The sequence below is a fragment of the Mugil cephalus genome, chromosome 19 (genome assembly GCF_022458985.1).
Source record: "Mugil cephalus isolate CIBA_MC_2020 chromosome 19, CIBA_Mcephalus_1.1, whole genome shotgun sequence".
Lineage (NCBI taxonomy): Eukaryota > Metazoa > Chordata > Actinopteri > Mugiliformes > Mugilidae > Mugil > Mugil cephalus.
Genome location: NC_061788.1, coordinates 12,073,540 through 12,091,303, shown reverse-complemented (window position 1 = coordinate 12,091,303; position 17,764 = coordinate 12,073,540). Strand labels below are relative to the sequence as shown.

General features: G+C 43.3%; 1 protein-coding gene across 1 annotated transcript; it reads right to left on the bottom strand.

Annotated features, from left to right (window-relative positions):
* Positions 1-5,922: 5,922 nt before the first annotated feature.
* aplnrb (apelin receptor b) lies at positions 5,923-7,964 on the bottom strand. The gene has a single exon (XM_047570751.1). The coding sequence runs from the start codon at positions 7,852-7,854 to the stop codon at positions 6,775-6,777; it is 1,080 nt and encodes a 359-aa protein (XP_047426707.1). The 5' UTR covers positions 7,855-7,964; the 3' UTR covers positions 5,923-6,774.
* Positions 7,965-17,764: the final 9,800 nt, after the last annotated feature.

Here is a 17,764-nt window from a genome sequence, read left to right as displayed (position 1 = left end):
GTGTCCGATGTTACCACTGGGTGTCAGTATTGACTGACTAGCTATTGGCCCAATATATAATTTATAACAGTCACTTGCCAGTTCTTTAGGTACACGACTGAGAGTATAATTATAGTCTGACACTAAATCCTCCTTTATGGCTGTTATAATATTCAGTTTATATCGAAACTGCATCAAAAAGGTGGTAATTCAACTGATTATTTTGAAGAATGTAGATTGTGGTGCTGTTAAAGTTAATTGAATTAAACCCAAAAATGTTTTTGTTGTTTAGCCTAGCCCTCTGACTAAAATGGGGTTGTTAAAATACTAGAAACATATCTCTGTGCAACTCAGTTGATAGTGCTACAAACTTCAGCCTCCGAAATGAAAACACAGTTGAATTAACAGCTGTCTAAGTTATTTTTAACAAGTGCTGAATACTATAACCATCGTGAGGCAAAGATTTAGTGCAGGACTGTTATATGAGAATGTGTTTCATTTCTCTAGTGTACCTAATGAAGTGGCAAGTGAGTGTGTATTCCTGCCTTTATAGTAATAGAGAAATAAAGTTCCACTGTTAATGTTTCCAGAATTTGTTTCTAGAAAAGTTCAATATCAGCATCAAGATCAGCCGTCACGCCTGCTCCTGACTTCATGTCACTCATGTCTTGGATGAGAACTGAGCCGTGAAGCAAATGTCACAGCTGCCGGAAAGCTGATTGACAATGTATTACTGTAGACTGAGAGTAAACAAACAAATCTTTATTTGAAAGCACCACTTCCTGGGGTGCAGACAGGATTATAATTAGTTAATTTTGCAGAGAGGTCACACTTATAATATATAATAATAATGATGTATGTTTAAAAACCACTGCAATAAATCTTGAAACACAGGTACTTTAAAGCGTCTTTGCTTATTGTTACTGCTCTTGGATGTTTCAGCCTCACTGTGCAGAAGCATGCACAGAGTTCAGTATCTTCTGCGTTTACCTATATAAAAGTGGGAATTTTGTCATCGAATACAAAAATGTGGAACATACACTGAGAACCAACTGCCAAATTGAAAAAGGAAACCCCCTGTTGTGGTAAATGGCAAACATATTCACATATTTCCTCATTCCTAGGGAAATTTATGTCATTTTGAAATAAGTCTAACCGGATTGTTTTTTGGAAAGAGGGAAATGATACATGTCATTCTCAAGTTATTACTCAAGGCGGACTATTTTATTTGTCTTAAAACGTGCCTGGACCAGTCCAAAAATAAAACCAAGTCTTCCTCTTGAATGTTAACGATGTGCATTTAGGGGATTTGCTTTTTGTCCCCAAGAGGAAGTTGAGTCTCCACAATGTGACTGTGCAAACAGAATTATGTCCCCCAAGATGAGTAACACAAGCACACACACACACACATGCACAAACACACCGTGTGTGGCAGCAGATTGTTGTTACAGAGTCCTCCAACATGTGGCTGCAACAACACAGGACAGAGTTAAGTGTTTGTTGTTTGTCAAGGCTCATCTTTCCTCCCGCTGCTCTTCTCTCAGCCCAACTGGTCAAAGCAGGTGGCCTGAAATATATATACATATATATATATATAAAATATTAATAAAATGGAGTTGACCTGAATTTAACTGGAATCCTAAATCAAGTTGGAAAATCTGTGTCGTCTCCGCCACAAAACTCTACACACAGCCTCAGTGGATGCTGCTCTGATGTAATTTGTCGTTAGCTCGGATGCTCGTTATTCTTTACCTGCAACACTGAAGTCAGTGCAGCTGAGCATCTGAACTGGCCCAGTCCCGCTGCAGATGACAGGGCCTCCATTTAGACCTGAGGGCGGGAAGGGTGCACAATGGAGAGGATAGAGGAGGGAATGAAGAGACACTTTGTGCCCGCTGGAGAGGATGGTCTTCTCTAAGGCCCACATAAGCCGAGATCCGGAGTCACCCAAAGCTCGGGCACCTCCGCTCTATCGGAAACGACGTGTCTCCACTAACGATGGCCGGCCTGTGTGAACGCCTTTGAAATGCCTGCCATCTCAGGGGAGACGGCGAAGGAGTGAGGACAGAGAGACACGTCTGATTTGACACCTCTGGTGTTTGAGTCGCATGTTTGCAACTAAATATAACATTTGTTGTTTTATTCACTCAGTGCGTTTACATGCAGAGCTTAATCGAGCTATGCTCAAAATTCGATTTTCTCACTACACTTCTTGTCCCAGTTTACATGCAGCGCAAGAAAATTGAATAATTGTTCTCCTCCTCCACACTAGGTGGCGATACGTGTCTTTTCAGCTGGATAATACCACGTTAATACGGCCCGATTTCCGGTTGACCCATTACGCAATATAATAAACAAGAGTCGTTCATGCGGCAGACCGGGATTTTAAAAAAACAACCAGACGAATAATAGTACATTTTTTAATCTTGTACGTAATGTCCGCGCTACTTCTGATGCAGGTAAGATCCGCGCTATCCCCCAGACAGCTCCGTTTCTCTTCTTTGTCTTCTACGCCCGGCTTTCTTGGACGTGTTTGTTCTGGGGTCACACGCCAGCGCAGCGGTGGTGGAGCATGCGCACATTCATTATCGATGAAACTCGATTCATCGCATTATCTGGCGTCTCATGGACATGAGAATCCGATTCTAATGATAACGTGTTCATGCACTTAAGTCTTGTATGTCGATGGCAAATTCGTTTTTTTCGCGTGCGTGTAAACGCACTGACTGTCACGCGCTCTCAGAGAAGGTAACCTTTCACCTACTTCGGGCGTCTCCTTACACACTCGTTGCAGAAGATTGTGTGAAGTTTTGTCCGAGACCTCGCGTGGAGCGTTAATATCAGAGAGACACGTCTGATTTGACACCTCGGGTATTTGAATGTTTGCAACTAAATATAACCTTTGTTCTTTTATTCACACACTCTCTGAGAAAGTAACCTTTCACCTACTTTGGGCAAAGATTGTGTGAAGTTTTGTCCAAGACCTCAGGTGGAGCGTTAATCTCTTGCAGAGGGCTCTGAAGGCAGAGAGATGGCTCTGAAAGACAGGATATCCCTGGTCAGGAACCTCTACCTTGCCCACCCTTCATTCACCCTTCCTGCTTGGCCTGCTGACTCCTATCCTGTCCGTGGAGTGTGTCGCTCTCCCGGGACGGTGCAGGGAGGAGTTCTGGAAGACCGGGTGGCAGGAAGCCGAGGGTCCTCCAAGACTCTCCAGGGGTCAGCATCTCATCCTAACACACGATGGTCCGACCAGGCTCAAGGTCCGGTCCGCTGGCCGTGCTGCTCAGACTCCATTGTTAGGACAGAGGAGAAATGCATGCACACTTCCTTTGTCTATTTTCTGCCTGACCTGGTTTATTAGGTTCTGATTTATGACAGCTGGACATGTGTTTCTGACATACAGTAGGCCTGTCTTAACACAACACAATTGGCTATTTGTCAGCCATTGATATGCGATGAATGAGTAAAGGTGGGCACCAGGATTTAAACTCCCCCCCACGTTGCCCTTTGGTCATTTACATTAAAACAAACATTATCCAGACGAGTGAAGAGCCGAGGGTCTGTATTGTGTTCGCAGACACCCTCCAGAGGATTTTAGGTTCCTGTCCAGACTGAGTGGGTCAGAAAAAGAGAATACAACAATATCACATTTAACAACCTCTCGCTGCTTTGAGCGATGGGTGTCGAAAATAGTTTCTATTAATCTCTATATCTTAAAGACACACACTTTAAATATTACAACATACCATAAATTATAATAATCAGTGCATCGATTTGTAAGCAGGCCTGTTGGTTGGAGGAATATGCACTATAACAATATCTTTTCAGTTATAGATTCATTTGTTTGTATGGCTTTGTTTTTCTAACCAAATGAGTCACTATGAGTCACATTAATGTCAAGTAAATGAAGTGGAACGATAAGTGCTGTTTGTCCTTTTGCACTCGACTGTAGCAATAAGTTGCATGAAATGAAAATACACAATGTCCTGCATGTCATTCACTAGACTCCACTGACAAACACAACAATTATTAATTGCCATGCAGAAATACACAGATCAGGCGTAACCACCTTCCTAATATCGTGTAGGCCGCTGCCATCGAGGTGTGTTGTTGTTATGGGGGGGGGGGGGACTTCTCCTGTCACTGGTTTTAATGTTGTGGCATATCAGGCTGTATTTGGCACGTTTATTCAAATCCCATGTGAGGTCCTAAGACATCAGAAATGACAAATTTGTGGATTTATAACAGCGTCGGTCCCTGTTGTAGTGCAGATAAAACACACAGATTAGAGATGTGTTACCTTTTGAAACCCCACAAAACAATCCACAGACTTCACAGCTCCAAAGAAACAGAAAAAGACTTGAGAATAAAACTGTGGACTGAACCTTTAACTGTCTTCCTATCTCCACTCGGAGTGTGTGACTCATTTTTAGACATTTGTTATTGTGAATCATATCAAAAGGAGTTAACTGTTGTGTTTACAGAATGCTGCTATGGTGGTAATTAGTGTAAATTTGTCATCATAAATTGCTTAGTTTTTTTTTTTTTTTTAAGTCCACAGGCACAGACAGAACAACCTTGGCTTTCTTACAAACCCAGACAATGCCCACAGGGATCAGTGCTCACGTTTAGTATTTGGCAGGAGAAAGGTTGCGTCAAACGATCATTTCTGTTCGCGAGTGTGCTTTTCTAAAACGCCGTTTGTTATTCCTGTGGATATTAAGAAAGTTTCTGCCCTTCAGGGATTCCCTGTGGGCCTAGCCTGCTTCCAGTGTAGACACAGTGGATTGTCAAGCCGCGTAACTACAGAGGAATGAAAACATTTGTGTAATCGTTAACCGAAAACTCAGCTCAGACAAACACCCCAGCATGCACGCGATCAAAGGGAGTAAGTCACTGCTCTCTCGCAGTGCTCTGAGGAGCTTTGACAACGTTTGTGCCGTGAAATCGGCGTAACGCGATCACATAAGCTTCATAAAATTCTTAAAAAACCCATAAAAAATAATCTACCCAGGTCTAGTTACTACGTTAGCTAGCTGCAGCCTAAGCTTTGTAACTCTGATGCTGACAGGTGGAGGATAATGTGACAAGTCCTCTTGTGAAAAATGTAAAAGTGCCGTGTGCAGTTTCATTAATAAAACATGTTGTCGTGCCCTTGTTTTAATGCAGCTGTTTGTGTCACGTCTTGAATGAGATTAGGGTGAAGGAAGCAGAATAAATGTGGATTCGATTTCTTTCCTTTCCAGTGACAAAGAAAGACTTCCCTATCGGAAATTAAAGTCACCGTTAAAATTTTCCCTCTTGTAAACTCCTCACTCTAATTGGTTTCCCGGAAGTGTTCTGTATCTAATTAAGATTAAGTCTGTCTCTATCACAGGTATTACAAAGGGGGCGGGCGGTGGACACACGCCAAGGATTAGCCCAATCCCTCTGTCTCCCCACTGTTGCTGATTATATCCCATTAAAAGCTCATTACAGTCAAAATTGGTTATTCATCGAACGCTAAAATCACACAGTTGATTATATCCACTTAGCGTGAAAGAGTGTCTGAGATGATATTTGAGATACATTTAGGTGCAGGATAAGATATCCTAATTAACACTTTGGAGATTTTAACATTTCTGGGACAAAGCCAAGCGTCGTGCGGTCGATCCAGTCCAGAAACTTTTGTAGTCGCTGATTGTTTGCGTCGGTGAATTGTAACAGAGAAGCAACAAACCAGCTGGAGGAGGGAAACAGAAGTTGAACGTGCATTTCCTGCAGACATATCCTTTGATTTCGGCCCTGCGAACACAATGGGAAGGAGACTGCCTCCGCTCAGCAATGCACCAACAGGAAGCGGCGTATTCACTGGACGTTAGAAAATACATTCCAGGCAGACTTAACGAGAGGCCGCCGCGAGTAACAGAGTGACACCACACAGACAGACAGAGAGAGAGATGTTGTTGTTTGGGTTTTTTTTTCAAAGCACCTTTTTTAATAACAAAATTGTAGACATGAGTTGAAAAAAATGTGTATTCACAAAAAAAAACTAAATGCTGTTTCCAGATACAAATTCATTGATAGTCTGACGTTCAGCAGACACACGCTCATTCCTTCACACTCGGACAGACTGCCAAAACAGTCACCTTTTAATTGGGCCCTTTCATCAACCTGAAAACATTTGTCAGCTGCCATCTGCTTGTCTGTCTGCTCCGTCTGCACCCCCCTCCAACACTTACAACACACACTTACAACACACACTCTTATCAGACTCCAACACCTCTCACACACACGTGTAATACTGCTGGCTGTGGTGCAGATACTGCAGACGGAGCTGGAGAGCAGAGCAGCCTGGAAGATTACAAACCTCAAGTGCTTACTAATGCAAATAAGAACAACAGGGGCAAATGCATGAGCAATACACTTCACTGTGACTTGAGGACATGGTTTCAGAGTTCAAAGCTTGTCACTTTGCATAAAGTCCACAGGAGAACTCATGCCCTCTTGAGAAAATACATTCCACTTTTTCTGCAAGAAAAGTCTGCGGTCAGGCTTGATCCCATTGCGCTTGAGTAGCTCAGTTGTGCTTCCCCGCGACTGGAAGTGAGGCTGGGGTTTCAGCGTGTTCACGCCCCAAAAGTCTTCCTCAGTCTATCGTCCGCAGAGTCAGAGGGGAGTGAAAGGTGACACCCTGAAACTGACTGCTGGCGATCTCTAAGACAGCACCCAACGCTACAAGGTTTTGATTTACCTGCATTGTTCTGCATTGTCCACCTCCTCCCCAGCTTGCCTCCGGGCCCTGAGCTGTGGTCACACCTTCGTCGGCAGAGACTGGGCCTCTGTCTTCTGCGAGGACAAGGAACTGGCCGGACTGGAGTGCAAGAACTTCTTCAGGTTGAGTAGGCACAAGCACTGGGATCTGAAGCGCAGGTCGAAGAAGGCGTACAGGAAGGGGTTGAGGCAGCTGTTGACGTAGGCCAGGCAGGTGGCGTAGGGGTGGGCCAGCAGCAGGAAGCGCAGGAAGGAGCACGTACCGGGGAACACGTCCAGGTAGGAGAGGGCGTCGGCGCTCTTCACCACGTGGAAGGGGATCCAGCAGGCGGCGAACACCACCACCAGCGTGGTGATGATCTTCAGCAGCCTCCTCTTGCGCTGGTCCTCTTTGCGCAGGCTGTTGAAGTGGCGGGTCACGGTGCAGCCGATGAAGCCGTAGCACACCATCATGGCCAGGAAGGGCAGGAGAAAGCCCAGGGCCGAGGAGGAGATGCTGAGGCCGGCAATCCACAGGTTCTCTTGATTTTTGTTCGTCAGCACCAGGCTGAAGTCCATGGCGCAGGATGTGCGGTTGGTTTCGGCGTCAGATTTGGTGTTGCGGAAGATAAGAGTGGGGGCCGCCAGCAGACCAGACAGCACCCAGATGGCTGTCAGGGAGCCTCGTATGTAGCCGCGGGTGCGCAGCTGGGTGCTGGACAGGGAGTGGACGATGGCCAGGTAGCGGTCAAAGCTCATGCAGGTGAGGCAGAAGACGCTGGCATACATGTTGAGGAGGACCACGTAGCTGCTGATCTTGCACAGGGCCACGCCGAAGGGCCAGTGGTAGCCCATGGCTGTGTAGACAGCCCACAGGGGCAGAGTGACCACGAAGGTGAGGTCGGCCAGGGCTAGGTTGCCGATGTAGACGTCCGCAGCTCGCCGCTTGCCTTGGGCTCTCCACACGGTGAAGATGACCACTCCATTTCCAGAGAGGCCAAGGATGAAAATGAGCATGTAGAGTACCGGGATGACAGAGTACGACGGCGTCCACTCTGAGTAGTCACACATGGTGGAGTTTTCTGCCTCATCGTCGTAGTCGTAGTAATCGTAGGGAACCGAAGTTGTCTCCATCTCCATTGTGTCTCTTTGCCTCCTCTCGTAGTTTCAAAGAAAAATGAAGTTGTCTGTTTGAGGAAGATAGATCCACAGCAGTAGACAGCACTCTGAAGTCTGTTGCTATGTGTGAAATCTCCTCACCCTTTTATACACCCACCCAACTTGCACCCTCCCACCACACACCGACCTTCCCCCCTCCCACTGCCCTGCTCCACTCAGCCCGGCACACACACACTCGTCTCTCCATTCATTAGATTTGTACCCTACCAAGATAAATAGTGTCACTTAAAAAACATGTCACATTTTATTTTATTTCATTTTATTTTTTAGAATTTAATAGGTTTTCCCAAATTTTTGTTCACAAAATAGTTGCAAGATTTATTTATTTATTTATATTAAATGAGACTTTTCAAAATTACAAAGCAAAACATCTATATATTCAAACATAAATCACAACATTGTATTTTATTTATTGATTGATTTTTTGACTGAGTCAAAGTTCATTGGACATGTTTGGACAGAAACCCAGGACTCAAGATCGGCTAGGACAAGTTTCAAGAAGAGTCTTTGTAATTTCAATGAGAGTCGTTCTGGTACTGGAGCACTCTCCACTTCACTAAACAGGACTGTTAACATTTCCTTGTCTGTTCACCCTTCTTACCTGTACAGGTTCAGACATGTTGAACTGCAAAATGAAAACATAACACAGACATGTCAAGCTTTAATGAACTGCAGGTTAGAAAATGAAACACTTTGACCTGTGGTCACATGAATCACAAAAAAAAAAAAAAAAGATAATTAGGTGCTTTAAAATGTTTTAAAAAACAGAAGCAGAAACGTGAAAATGTCAAATGTCAGCGGGACCTTTGGTTTCTATTCTTGAATATCTGAGAATCTCTCCAGAAATCAATTTCTACGGAATCTGTTTTAAAACTAACATGCGCTCACGTGGGTGCACTGAACATCTTCCAGATCTTTTGAATATTTGGGCATTTTGGACAATCACACAAGAAAATATTAAATGGTGTAAGAATGAACAAAATGGTCAGAAATCCACTGGCTACATTATGTGTCTATTCCAATACAGATGACATGCTGTTACTAATTATTTGAAAGTTTACGTTTTAGGTTTTTAAATGGCAGATGTGTAACTGTGTGAATATCCTTCCTAATATAACACTAGGTTTTGTATGTGTCATAAAGATGCTAATTCAAGAGCATGATTGTTTTGGTGGAGGTAGTTGTAGAGTGTGTTGCTCTTAAACTGGATTAAATGAAACATAAAAGTGTTTTTTTATTTAGTCCAGTCCACTGTCTACAACGGCATGGTCAAAATAATAGAAATACGTATCGATGAAGTGGTAAGGGATACAGTTGGACTTATTTTAAAGTTATTTCAAAGTGTATTTGGTGATGCTAATCTCTTCTTTGTCTTCCTCGCTGTATTTTGTTGGTCCAGATGGTCCGCCTCAGTCCTCAGCCCGCTCCGTCTCTCAGCAGAGTGGCAGCAGTGGCGCCGGGGCACCGACCTTTAGACACAACTACTGTATCACTCAACAATCCTCCGATCCCATCCTCCACCCCTCCACCTCCTTAGTCATCTCCGTCTTCCTCTTGTTGTGAAGATGAAGGTTAATTCCCGTCTCCTCTGCTCATGCCACCAGCGTCACTTACTCCCGGAGAAGTGTGCGTCGCTGCCAATGTTGTGTTGTGTTTTCGGTAATCAAGCTTGTCCTCTCTCGTGACGCTTAATTGTCTGTCCGGCTCCTTTGTCTGCCGGGCGCTCTGCTGCAGGACGTTGGACGCAGAACAGGAAAAAAGCAAAGTGAAGCGAATCAAAGCAAGCTTCCTATTTGCACTCTGGTGGGACACAGATCTGTTTTTAGCTGCGCTCGCTGACAAGGATGTGAATATATGGCTGACTAACACTCACTTTTACCCAAATTTCTCCTCTCATCTCCATTGAAGAAGAAGAAGAAGGTTTGCGAACACAAGAAAAGTTTCCTTTTAAGCAGGAGAATTTAAGCCTGTGACAAATAAAGCCTGATGTTGTCTGTGTTGGACAGTTGGACATTGCAGCATGACAAAAAAACAACCCCATGTTGATCCCATCTTTAGTCTTTAAGAGTGACAAGTTCCGATTGGACTGAGCTGGGAGCCTCCTCACTAAGCATCCATGGCTTCACTCAGCGTGCCAGAGATCCTGTTTCCACAACACTCTTGTCTTGGTGTTTTTCCTCTTAATTGGCCACCTGTGCGTCATATTGATTGTTGTTAGTGCCGCACTCTCATGTGTGGCCTTGTGCTGTAAACCACACACCGTGAATGCGCTCCTCGTGTTGTGGACTCTTATTTAACCACAGCAGGGCATTTCACTCCTACTGCCTTCGATCAGCGATGAGTTGGAGATCCAGGAGGGGGGGGGGGGATGCTTCTGAAAACTAAAGAGACACACTCTACGGAGGTAGTTGTGTCTGCAGGGCTGCCTGTTTGCGTGTTTATGAGCCTGTTTTTGGTGATACTTGTAGCGCCAAAGGAGCATTGAAGTGTGTGTGCGAGGGAGGTTGGGGGTCTGTCAGTTGTTTGATGTGTGTGTGAAGCTGTCAGACCACATGCGCAGGCCCCCTCTTGTACTGAGACAGCTGGCTCCTCAAGGACCTGACCAACTCTGAGTCAGATCTTCTAAAAAATTCATGATGCGACACGTCTGATACACACTCACAGAAGTTTGACAGCTCTGATGATACAAACACCCCTCGGGCAGATACTGAGCCATCAGCGCCGCCGCTATTACCGAACACGTCGTCACTTTTAATTCCCCCTTTAAGATCCCGTCGAGGCATGGAAAACGTGGACCATTTGGGCGTCGCTGCCGCCTGAGACAATCAGGTGATTGACACCAGGCTGTCAGACACAAAGGCCTCCTGCATGGGAGAGCCTCACACCTCCACTCACTGCTTCAGCAAGGACTACTACAGGGAGATTAGCCTGGTTCAGGATGATGAATGGAATAGCTCATGACATTGGAGAGGGCATGGCAGGAAAACAAAACAATACAGGAAATGTTCAACTACCCCCAAGACCTAGGTCACTGTATACTTTCATTTTTAAAAATGACTGAATGTCAAAAAAAAAATGTGGCGCAGCACATCCAAAAAAAGGAACTGGACTTGATCATCAGTTTGTTGAGGACATTTCTCACACTCCTCCAAGTAGCTTCTCCAGCTCTAAAAGACTGGTGGAGTGTTTACTGGTTGAGGGGTGCGTATAAAATAGACAATCTGTGGGAGTTGTCCAGCTGAAACATCCATGACTATGGTCTGTTCCTATTTATACCCCTTAACTGAGTGGAGAAATGTCTTAAGAAACCCCGCAAGTCCAGCTGCTGCTTTTTTTTTTTTGTTTGTTTTGTTTTTTCTTTATTTCTTTATAGACATATAGACCCCTTTCATGGTTTGTAAACATTGAGACATTTTTTGAGGGGCGGGGCTTAACTGGATGCCAAACATCTCAAGCACTATAGCGTGTAAGCGACGGTTAGCATATTTCAATGGACTGTTTTGGCACGAATGGACGAGGTAACATTAGGCATATTTTAGACCGTGAGTGTTATTTTAAAAAGTTGACTCTGACTGATGGGACTATATTCACTCACTGGATGGAGGATTTGACCAAAGAAGGACACAGAGGAGACGAAGTCTGGGCTGTCTTTATCAAGTGAAGTCCAACAAAGATATTATAATAAGTAAGTAGAACCACTGTGAAGGGTAACGTAGCAAATGCAAGTTTTGCTTGGACAGCTCTGAAACACCAAGCAACATTGCATTAGCTTGCGGTTAGCATTAGCTTGCGGTTAGCATTAGCATTAATGTCATACAAGAATCCCCCAAATAATGATTAACTTTAGGATTAATTCAAACCCATAATGTTAACCAGGCTGAAAGTGATGATGCATTACATATTAATCTTAACTGATATGAATTGTAAGTGTTGTTGTCCCGCTCCAGTCCTTTTCTTTAATCGCCAAAGCCAAAAAGTTGTCTACAACTGGCAGTGGCTGGTATGTGATAAAACATCAAGTTGGTGTTTTTGATTTTTCCGTTTTGTCACCAATAGATACAGCAAGGCGACATTTTCAAAGTGACATTGTTCACCTCGGCTTCCCTCTGTTTTGCCTCCAGTTAACATCGTTTATTGAAGATTTTGGTTGCTTTTTGCACGATTTGTTCACAAACAGAACAACATATCATACTCCTAGACACAACTGTGACTGATTTGCTGTTTTGCTTCCTCTTAATGTCATTTATTTTCACAACTATTATTTATTCCATTTCCTGCCATTTCCTCTTCCGAGTCCTGACACAGAACGTGTGCAGGTCCTACGTGTTTGTGTATCACGCCACTATTTGATGGACTTTTAGACAGGACAGGAAACCACCCTGGTGCGGCCTTTTAGCTGACTTTGTATATATGTCACTACAGCCCACTCTCTAGATCCCACTGAGCACATGTGCAAGAGGTCACAAGATGTTTTCACGACCTCGTCACCTCTGTGACCCCACTGCACTGTCATCCAGGCCAACAGCAGCAGCAGCAGCAGCTTCTCTCAGTGACCGACTAACCTGCTGCAGCCCCAGTTTTCAGTTTGCTGGTCAGATGACCGGGGGAGTCTGTTGACAGAAATCTTCCTGCTTTCAACATGTTGTTGTCTTCTGAGCCAAGAGCGGTCGAACAGAAATATTTATCGAACATAAATAAAAAGACACTAGAGGGAAATCCCAAACTGGTTTTCACAAAACAGTATAAATAGTGCACACTGGCATTCAGGGTCATCAGTGAAAATAGAAGTTTTACAGTGGGGCGGGGGCGCCTACTTGTCTCGCGGGGCAGCCGAGAAGGACAGAACAAAACCAGAAGGCTCATTCAGTGCCCTTGGTGTTGTGTGATAAGGATGAGATAATCCTTTAATTTATCCCATGGTGGGGAAATTTGCAACAGTGAACTGTGTCAAATGAGGCTCATCAAATCCAGAAAGTGGGAAAAGTTTTAAACTAGTTTGAATTTTACATCCAGATTATTCAGATCTATATTAGATTTAAAGATTGGTGCTTCCCTGTTGTCTAAAAACCAAAGTGAGCTGCAGTAAAACCTAAATTTCCCTTTTCCTGTAGGGGACGTCCAGCAGGGAAGGAAACCCTATTCTTCAGCACTTCTCTTTTTTTCCTATATACTGATATTATCCTTAAAAAAAACCCATGAAATGATGATTGTCCAACACAGTAGGAACTAGTCTATAAAGCGTGTGAACTATTCTAAATGGACCGCGAGGATTTAGACGCTGTCCGGGTTCTTCATCCCTCACACGCAACGTGAGCCGTTTTATGGATTTTTATGGCCGTCTGAACTTCACAGAGGTTTTGAAATGCAAGCTGTCGGTTCAGTTTCAAGGTTAAAGGATGCACACGCAATCGCCTAAACGTGCACAAAAGCGCACTCCTGCGATCCCGCATGTGTAACACCCATGACGAGACTGGATGCAATACAATAAGCTATTGTAACCTCACACCAGAGTCTTGATGTACGTATGGTTTTGTCGTTAGTCTCAGTTATAACAGGTTATGAGGTCACTTGCCCGGAGTGTGCAAACACATTTATCCCCAACTCCTTCTCTCTCTGCGCACACGGTGACACGCACCAATGTGCACACAAAGCAAACATTTTTGCAACAACACCATTTTGTTGCAGCCTTATCTGTCCTCTTGACGCACATTTACTAGATATTTTTGTATGTGCAAAGCTCGATTTTAACGTTGACTTTTATTAGTTCTGGTCTTGAGCTCTATTGAAAATGTGGTAGTAAATGTTGAAAACTGGCTAACTAACTATGGCTGTAAGCAAGTCAGATTATTTAGAGTAATTCTTTGTTAACACTTGAAGTAATCCCAAATGTTGGCAAATGTTTAGAGCAATAAACATGTGTTTAATGGAAGGGATTAGCTTTGCATTACACTACACTGATTTGCAGTTTGAAACAGCAAACAAACAGTGATGTCCTCTGTTGACCCGTTCCTCCACCCAGACCTCCTCCCAACTCTTTGTTGCTGTGCAGCGACTTCATTTCACCGCCTTCATTCGTCCTACAATAAGGTTTTGTTACTTAAACGTAAGCATTATGTCCATAAATGAAAGGACTGGTGTTGTTATTCTTCTCAACGTGAAGTCATCGACCTCACAGGAAAGCTGCGTATCTGTACGGCTATGAGCAAACTAGACTGAAGTTGGACCAGGATACTGGTTCGTGTCTGGTTAATCGCTACAGATAAACGGTGGCCGGTGAAAATGGGATGAAGTTATCGCGTTTTTCCTAGAAAACCGGGATGCTTATCACGTTGGAGGTGTCTTGAAGGCATGCGAGAGATTTGAACTCATTATATTCCACAATCTTGTTTTCTCCTCTGCAAGAAAAAAAACTCCAGTTGTTTACTTTGCTGGTCTTGCGACGGGGCCGAAGTTTCTGTTGGCGTTATCACAGACGGCCCGTGCTTCTCCCGCTCGCCATCAATATCTGCCCGTTATCAGGGTCAGAGCAGGGCTCGCTCCGTGGCTCTCTCTCATGCACGAACACTAATACACACCCTCAGCACTGCTCCCCCTCCTTTGTGCATCCTCTCCAAGCCCCCGGTTTCCTTGCTGGGGGGGGAGAGAGGACTAGATGGACAGGAAGAGAGGAGACAGTGGGGATGTGACACAACAATGGCAGGAAGTGACTTCTGATCAATACAGATTAGCGCAAAACACCATCAACATCAGCAGAGCCCGGTTGACAAACATCCCCGACGAGCAGTGCCAAACACATTTTGCAAGACACGCGTCTTATTATAGCAACAACATGACATAAAACAAAGAGACAAGAGACTGAGATGCCATCAAAAATATTAGATCGTCTATTCAGTCACAGGGAGATGAGTTATTCTTTATTCACTCTATTTTATTTATGTTACACTTCAAACACATAATGAGGGTTGGTTGCTCCAAGATTTCCCCAGTAATCTTTGTAATTAGTGTGAACATAAATCAGAATGGTTTAACCACCAAGAATCCCCTCAGAAGTTGTTTTTTTTTTTTAATTCCTCTATATTTTAAATATGCTGACTGATTATTCCATCGCATACTGAGCAATTCAGTCATATCACTGCCCTTCCAGGCGTTCATACGTGTTTTTAATAATAATTAAAAACAAATCACATTACAAAGCTGCACAAGTAAAACATGCAAATTGGACCACAAAGACGAACCAAAAGACTGTAAAACCTACGCGATAACATAAAACTTGTACATGCAAGAAGTTGTAACAGAGAGGAAGATGAGGAAGAAGAACGGCTTATGCATATTATATCAAAGTGCCCAAACCTAATAGGAGGCAGCATGAAGAATCAGCTGCAGACGAGAAGAGGCAACACACAAAGTTACAGCAGTTGACAACAAAATGTAACATTTGTCTTCCTGAACTGAAATAAAATTGAGTTTATAATTATATGAAATATTCAATGAACTTGTGCATGTATAATTTAACACTGCAAAAGACGTATCTCATATTTAATTAATTCAATAACAGCCATACTCGGTAATGATGCTAACTTTAGCATTAGACGAATCTGTGACCTCAGTATCCGTGAAGATGACCTCTTACGAGTTTTTCCCATGCACTGTGGACTGTAAACAGTATGAATCATCTTTGGATGATTCATAACACATTCAGCTGGTACTTAAGTTGTAAAGGAGATAAGGGGTATCCTCAGCTGGAGCCAAACAGGTGTGCGTTATCATTTCCTTCTACAATTCACCAACCCGTGCCAAAAAGAAGTAGATGGGTCTGAGAGCTTTATGCCCAGCTACTGTTATCCTGAACACAAGTATGAGAGGTCACACACACTTCCTGTTCACTGTCCGTTCAGCGAGCATCTGTCTGACCCAGGACACCCTCCACTGGGCTTCCTGACCCACACGTGCAGCTCTGCTACTTGAAGCTTTTCATCAAAGCTGTTCCCCTATTGTCAGAAACTAGGACTAAGGCCATGTTCGCCCTGTTGACTCTCCTTTTTTTTTTTTTTTGGGAGTGCAAGACTTTGTGGATCTGAACGTTTGGTGTGGTATGTGTAAGTATAAGTATTTCACAGATTTTAACATAATGGCAACAAAAATGCGTTTATTAAGGTGTTCCTCAAGGATCTACACCGTGATTCCCTTTAATTCTTTCTTGACATGTTCCCTTTACAGCATTTTATTTAAAAAAAAAAAAAAAAAAAAGTCTGGCCATGTTTCCTTGCTTTACTTTGCAGATGACATCCCGCTGAGTTTGTGAAAGCTTAGGAAATCCTGGTGTGTGTGAATCAGATGTGATGGTTTGTAACATCACATGGGCCTCTTGGGCGTTGCCAAATTGTATCTTCTCTTCACCTTACAATACCTTGAATAAATCTTTTATCTCTTTGTATCTAGACCATTGTAATTAGGGGTGGAAAGAACTATCAGTATGGCAATATATCGTGGCACTTTTTCTTCAGATACAATATCAATTTTAGTTGAAGTCTTAATATTGATTTTAAAAGGAAAAGAAAAAGTCAAGCTACCACCACTTCCTCTGTACAAGTGCAATAAATGAATCATATGGATTACTATTGGTTTTTGACTCAGTTTATCCAATGAATTATTGCTGTTATCTAATGTACATATAAAGAATGTGTATTTTATGGTGCATTTAATATTCTTCAGTGAACTATGTAGAATATTGCAATATCATAATATCGCAATAATGTATCGTATCGTGACTCAAGTACCGTGATTCATATCGTATTGTGAAGTCCTTGTCAATACCCACCCCTAATTGTAATGCACTTCACCATTCTTTAAGTCAAGTTGCTGTATCAGCTCTACACTCCTGTGAGCTTTAGATCTGACTTTAAGTTTCTAATTACTTTTGTTTAATCCCTTATAGGTCGACTAGTGTTCTCTGGTGCCCTGCTCAAAGTTCACTAGATAATGGGGCAGTCTGCCTCTGGGGGACAGATCTTCATCTTCTACTTAGTGTTTTATTAATTCTCAAAGACACTTTATTAATGCCCTCTCTCCTTTAATTGCCCCACAATTACAGCTTCATCTTTGATGTTATCTCACAGAGAAACTCTCTGGTTTGAGATATTCTCAGTAAAACACATCCAGCTTGCTAAAAGTTGTGTTTCTTTGTTTCGTACCCCTGACCCCTACCCCCTTCTAATCTCCCCACTGGGCAGAGGGCATGATGGGGGATGACAGGTGGGGGATAAAGCTGCAGACCCTCAGTCCTTGTTACCAAAAAGCTTTAGAGGAGCTTTACAGCTCATGAAGCCAGACTATAATCTCCCAGACGCTTCACACATATGGCTTCATGAGATCATCCAGCCTCACTATCACCGACCCCCGTAAACAGCTACAGTGTATAAACAGAAGTCACGTGGGCAATATCTGCTTACATACACGTATTATTAGTGTGTCCTGCACAATAAAGGTTAAAGGATTTCATTATGAGCTCAGCACGTGCAGAGGAAGCAAGCAACAGTTTTTTTAACTTTCCATGCTCTCGATATGAGGTTGGGCGTCTGCATGGGTGATTACTGCAGCACATGCAGGGGTAAAAAGTGTTAGTCTATCAAATCTACACAAGGAGACTTTCCTGGTGGATTTATTTGCAATGGAAACCTTGCAATCATCCAGATAGAGCATACATTTTGTTGTTGTGATGGTATTTTAGGGTTATTACCCATCTGTCTCCAGCCCTATAAACTGCTGCATGTCGCATCTAGGTCCTGTGACTTTTAAAAGATCATGTGCTGTACTACTCCAACTGGACTTCCCGGATCATATTTCGTCTTCTCACCAGTGCTTGGAGCAATGT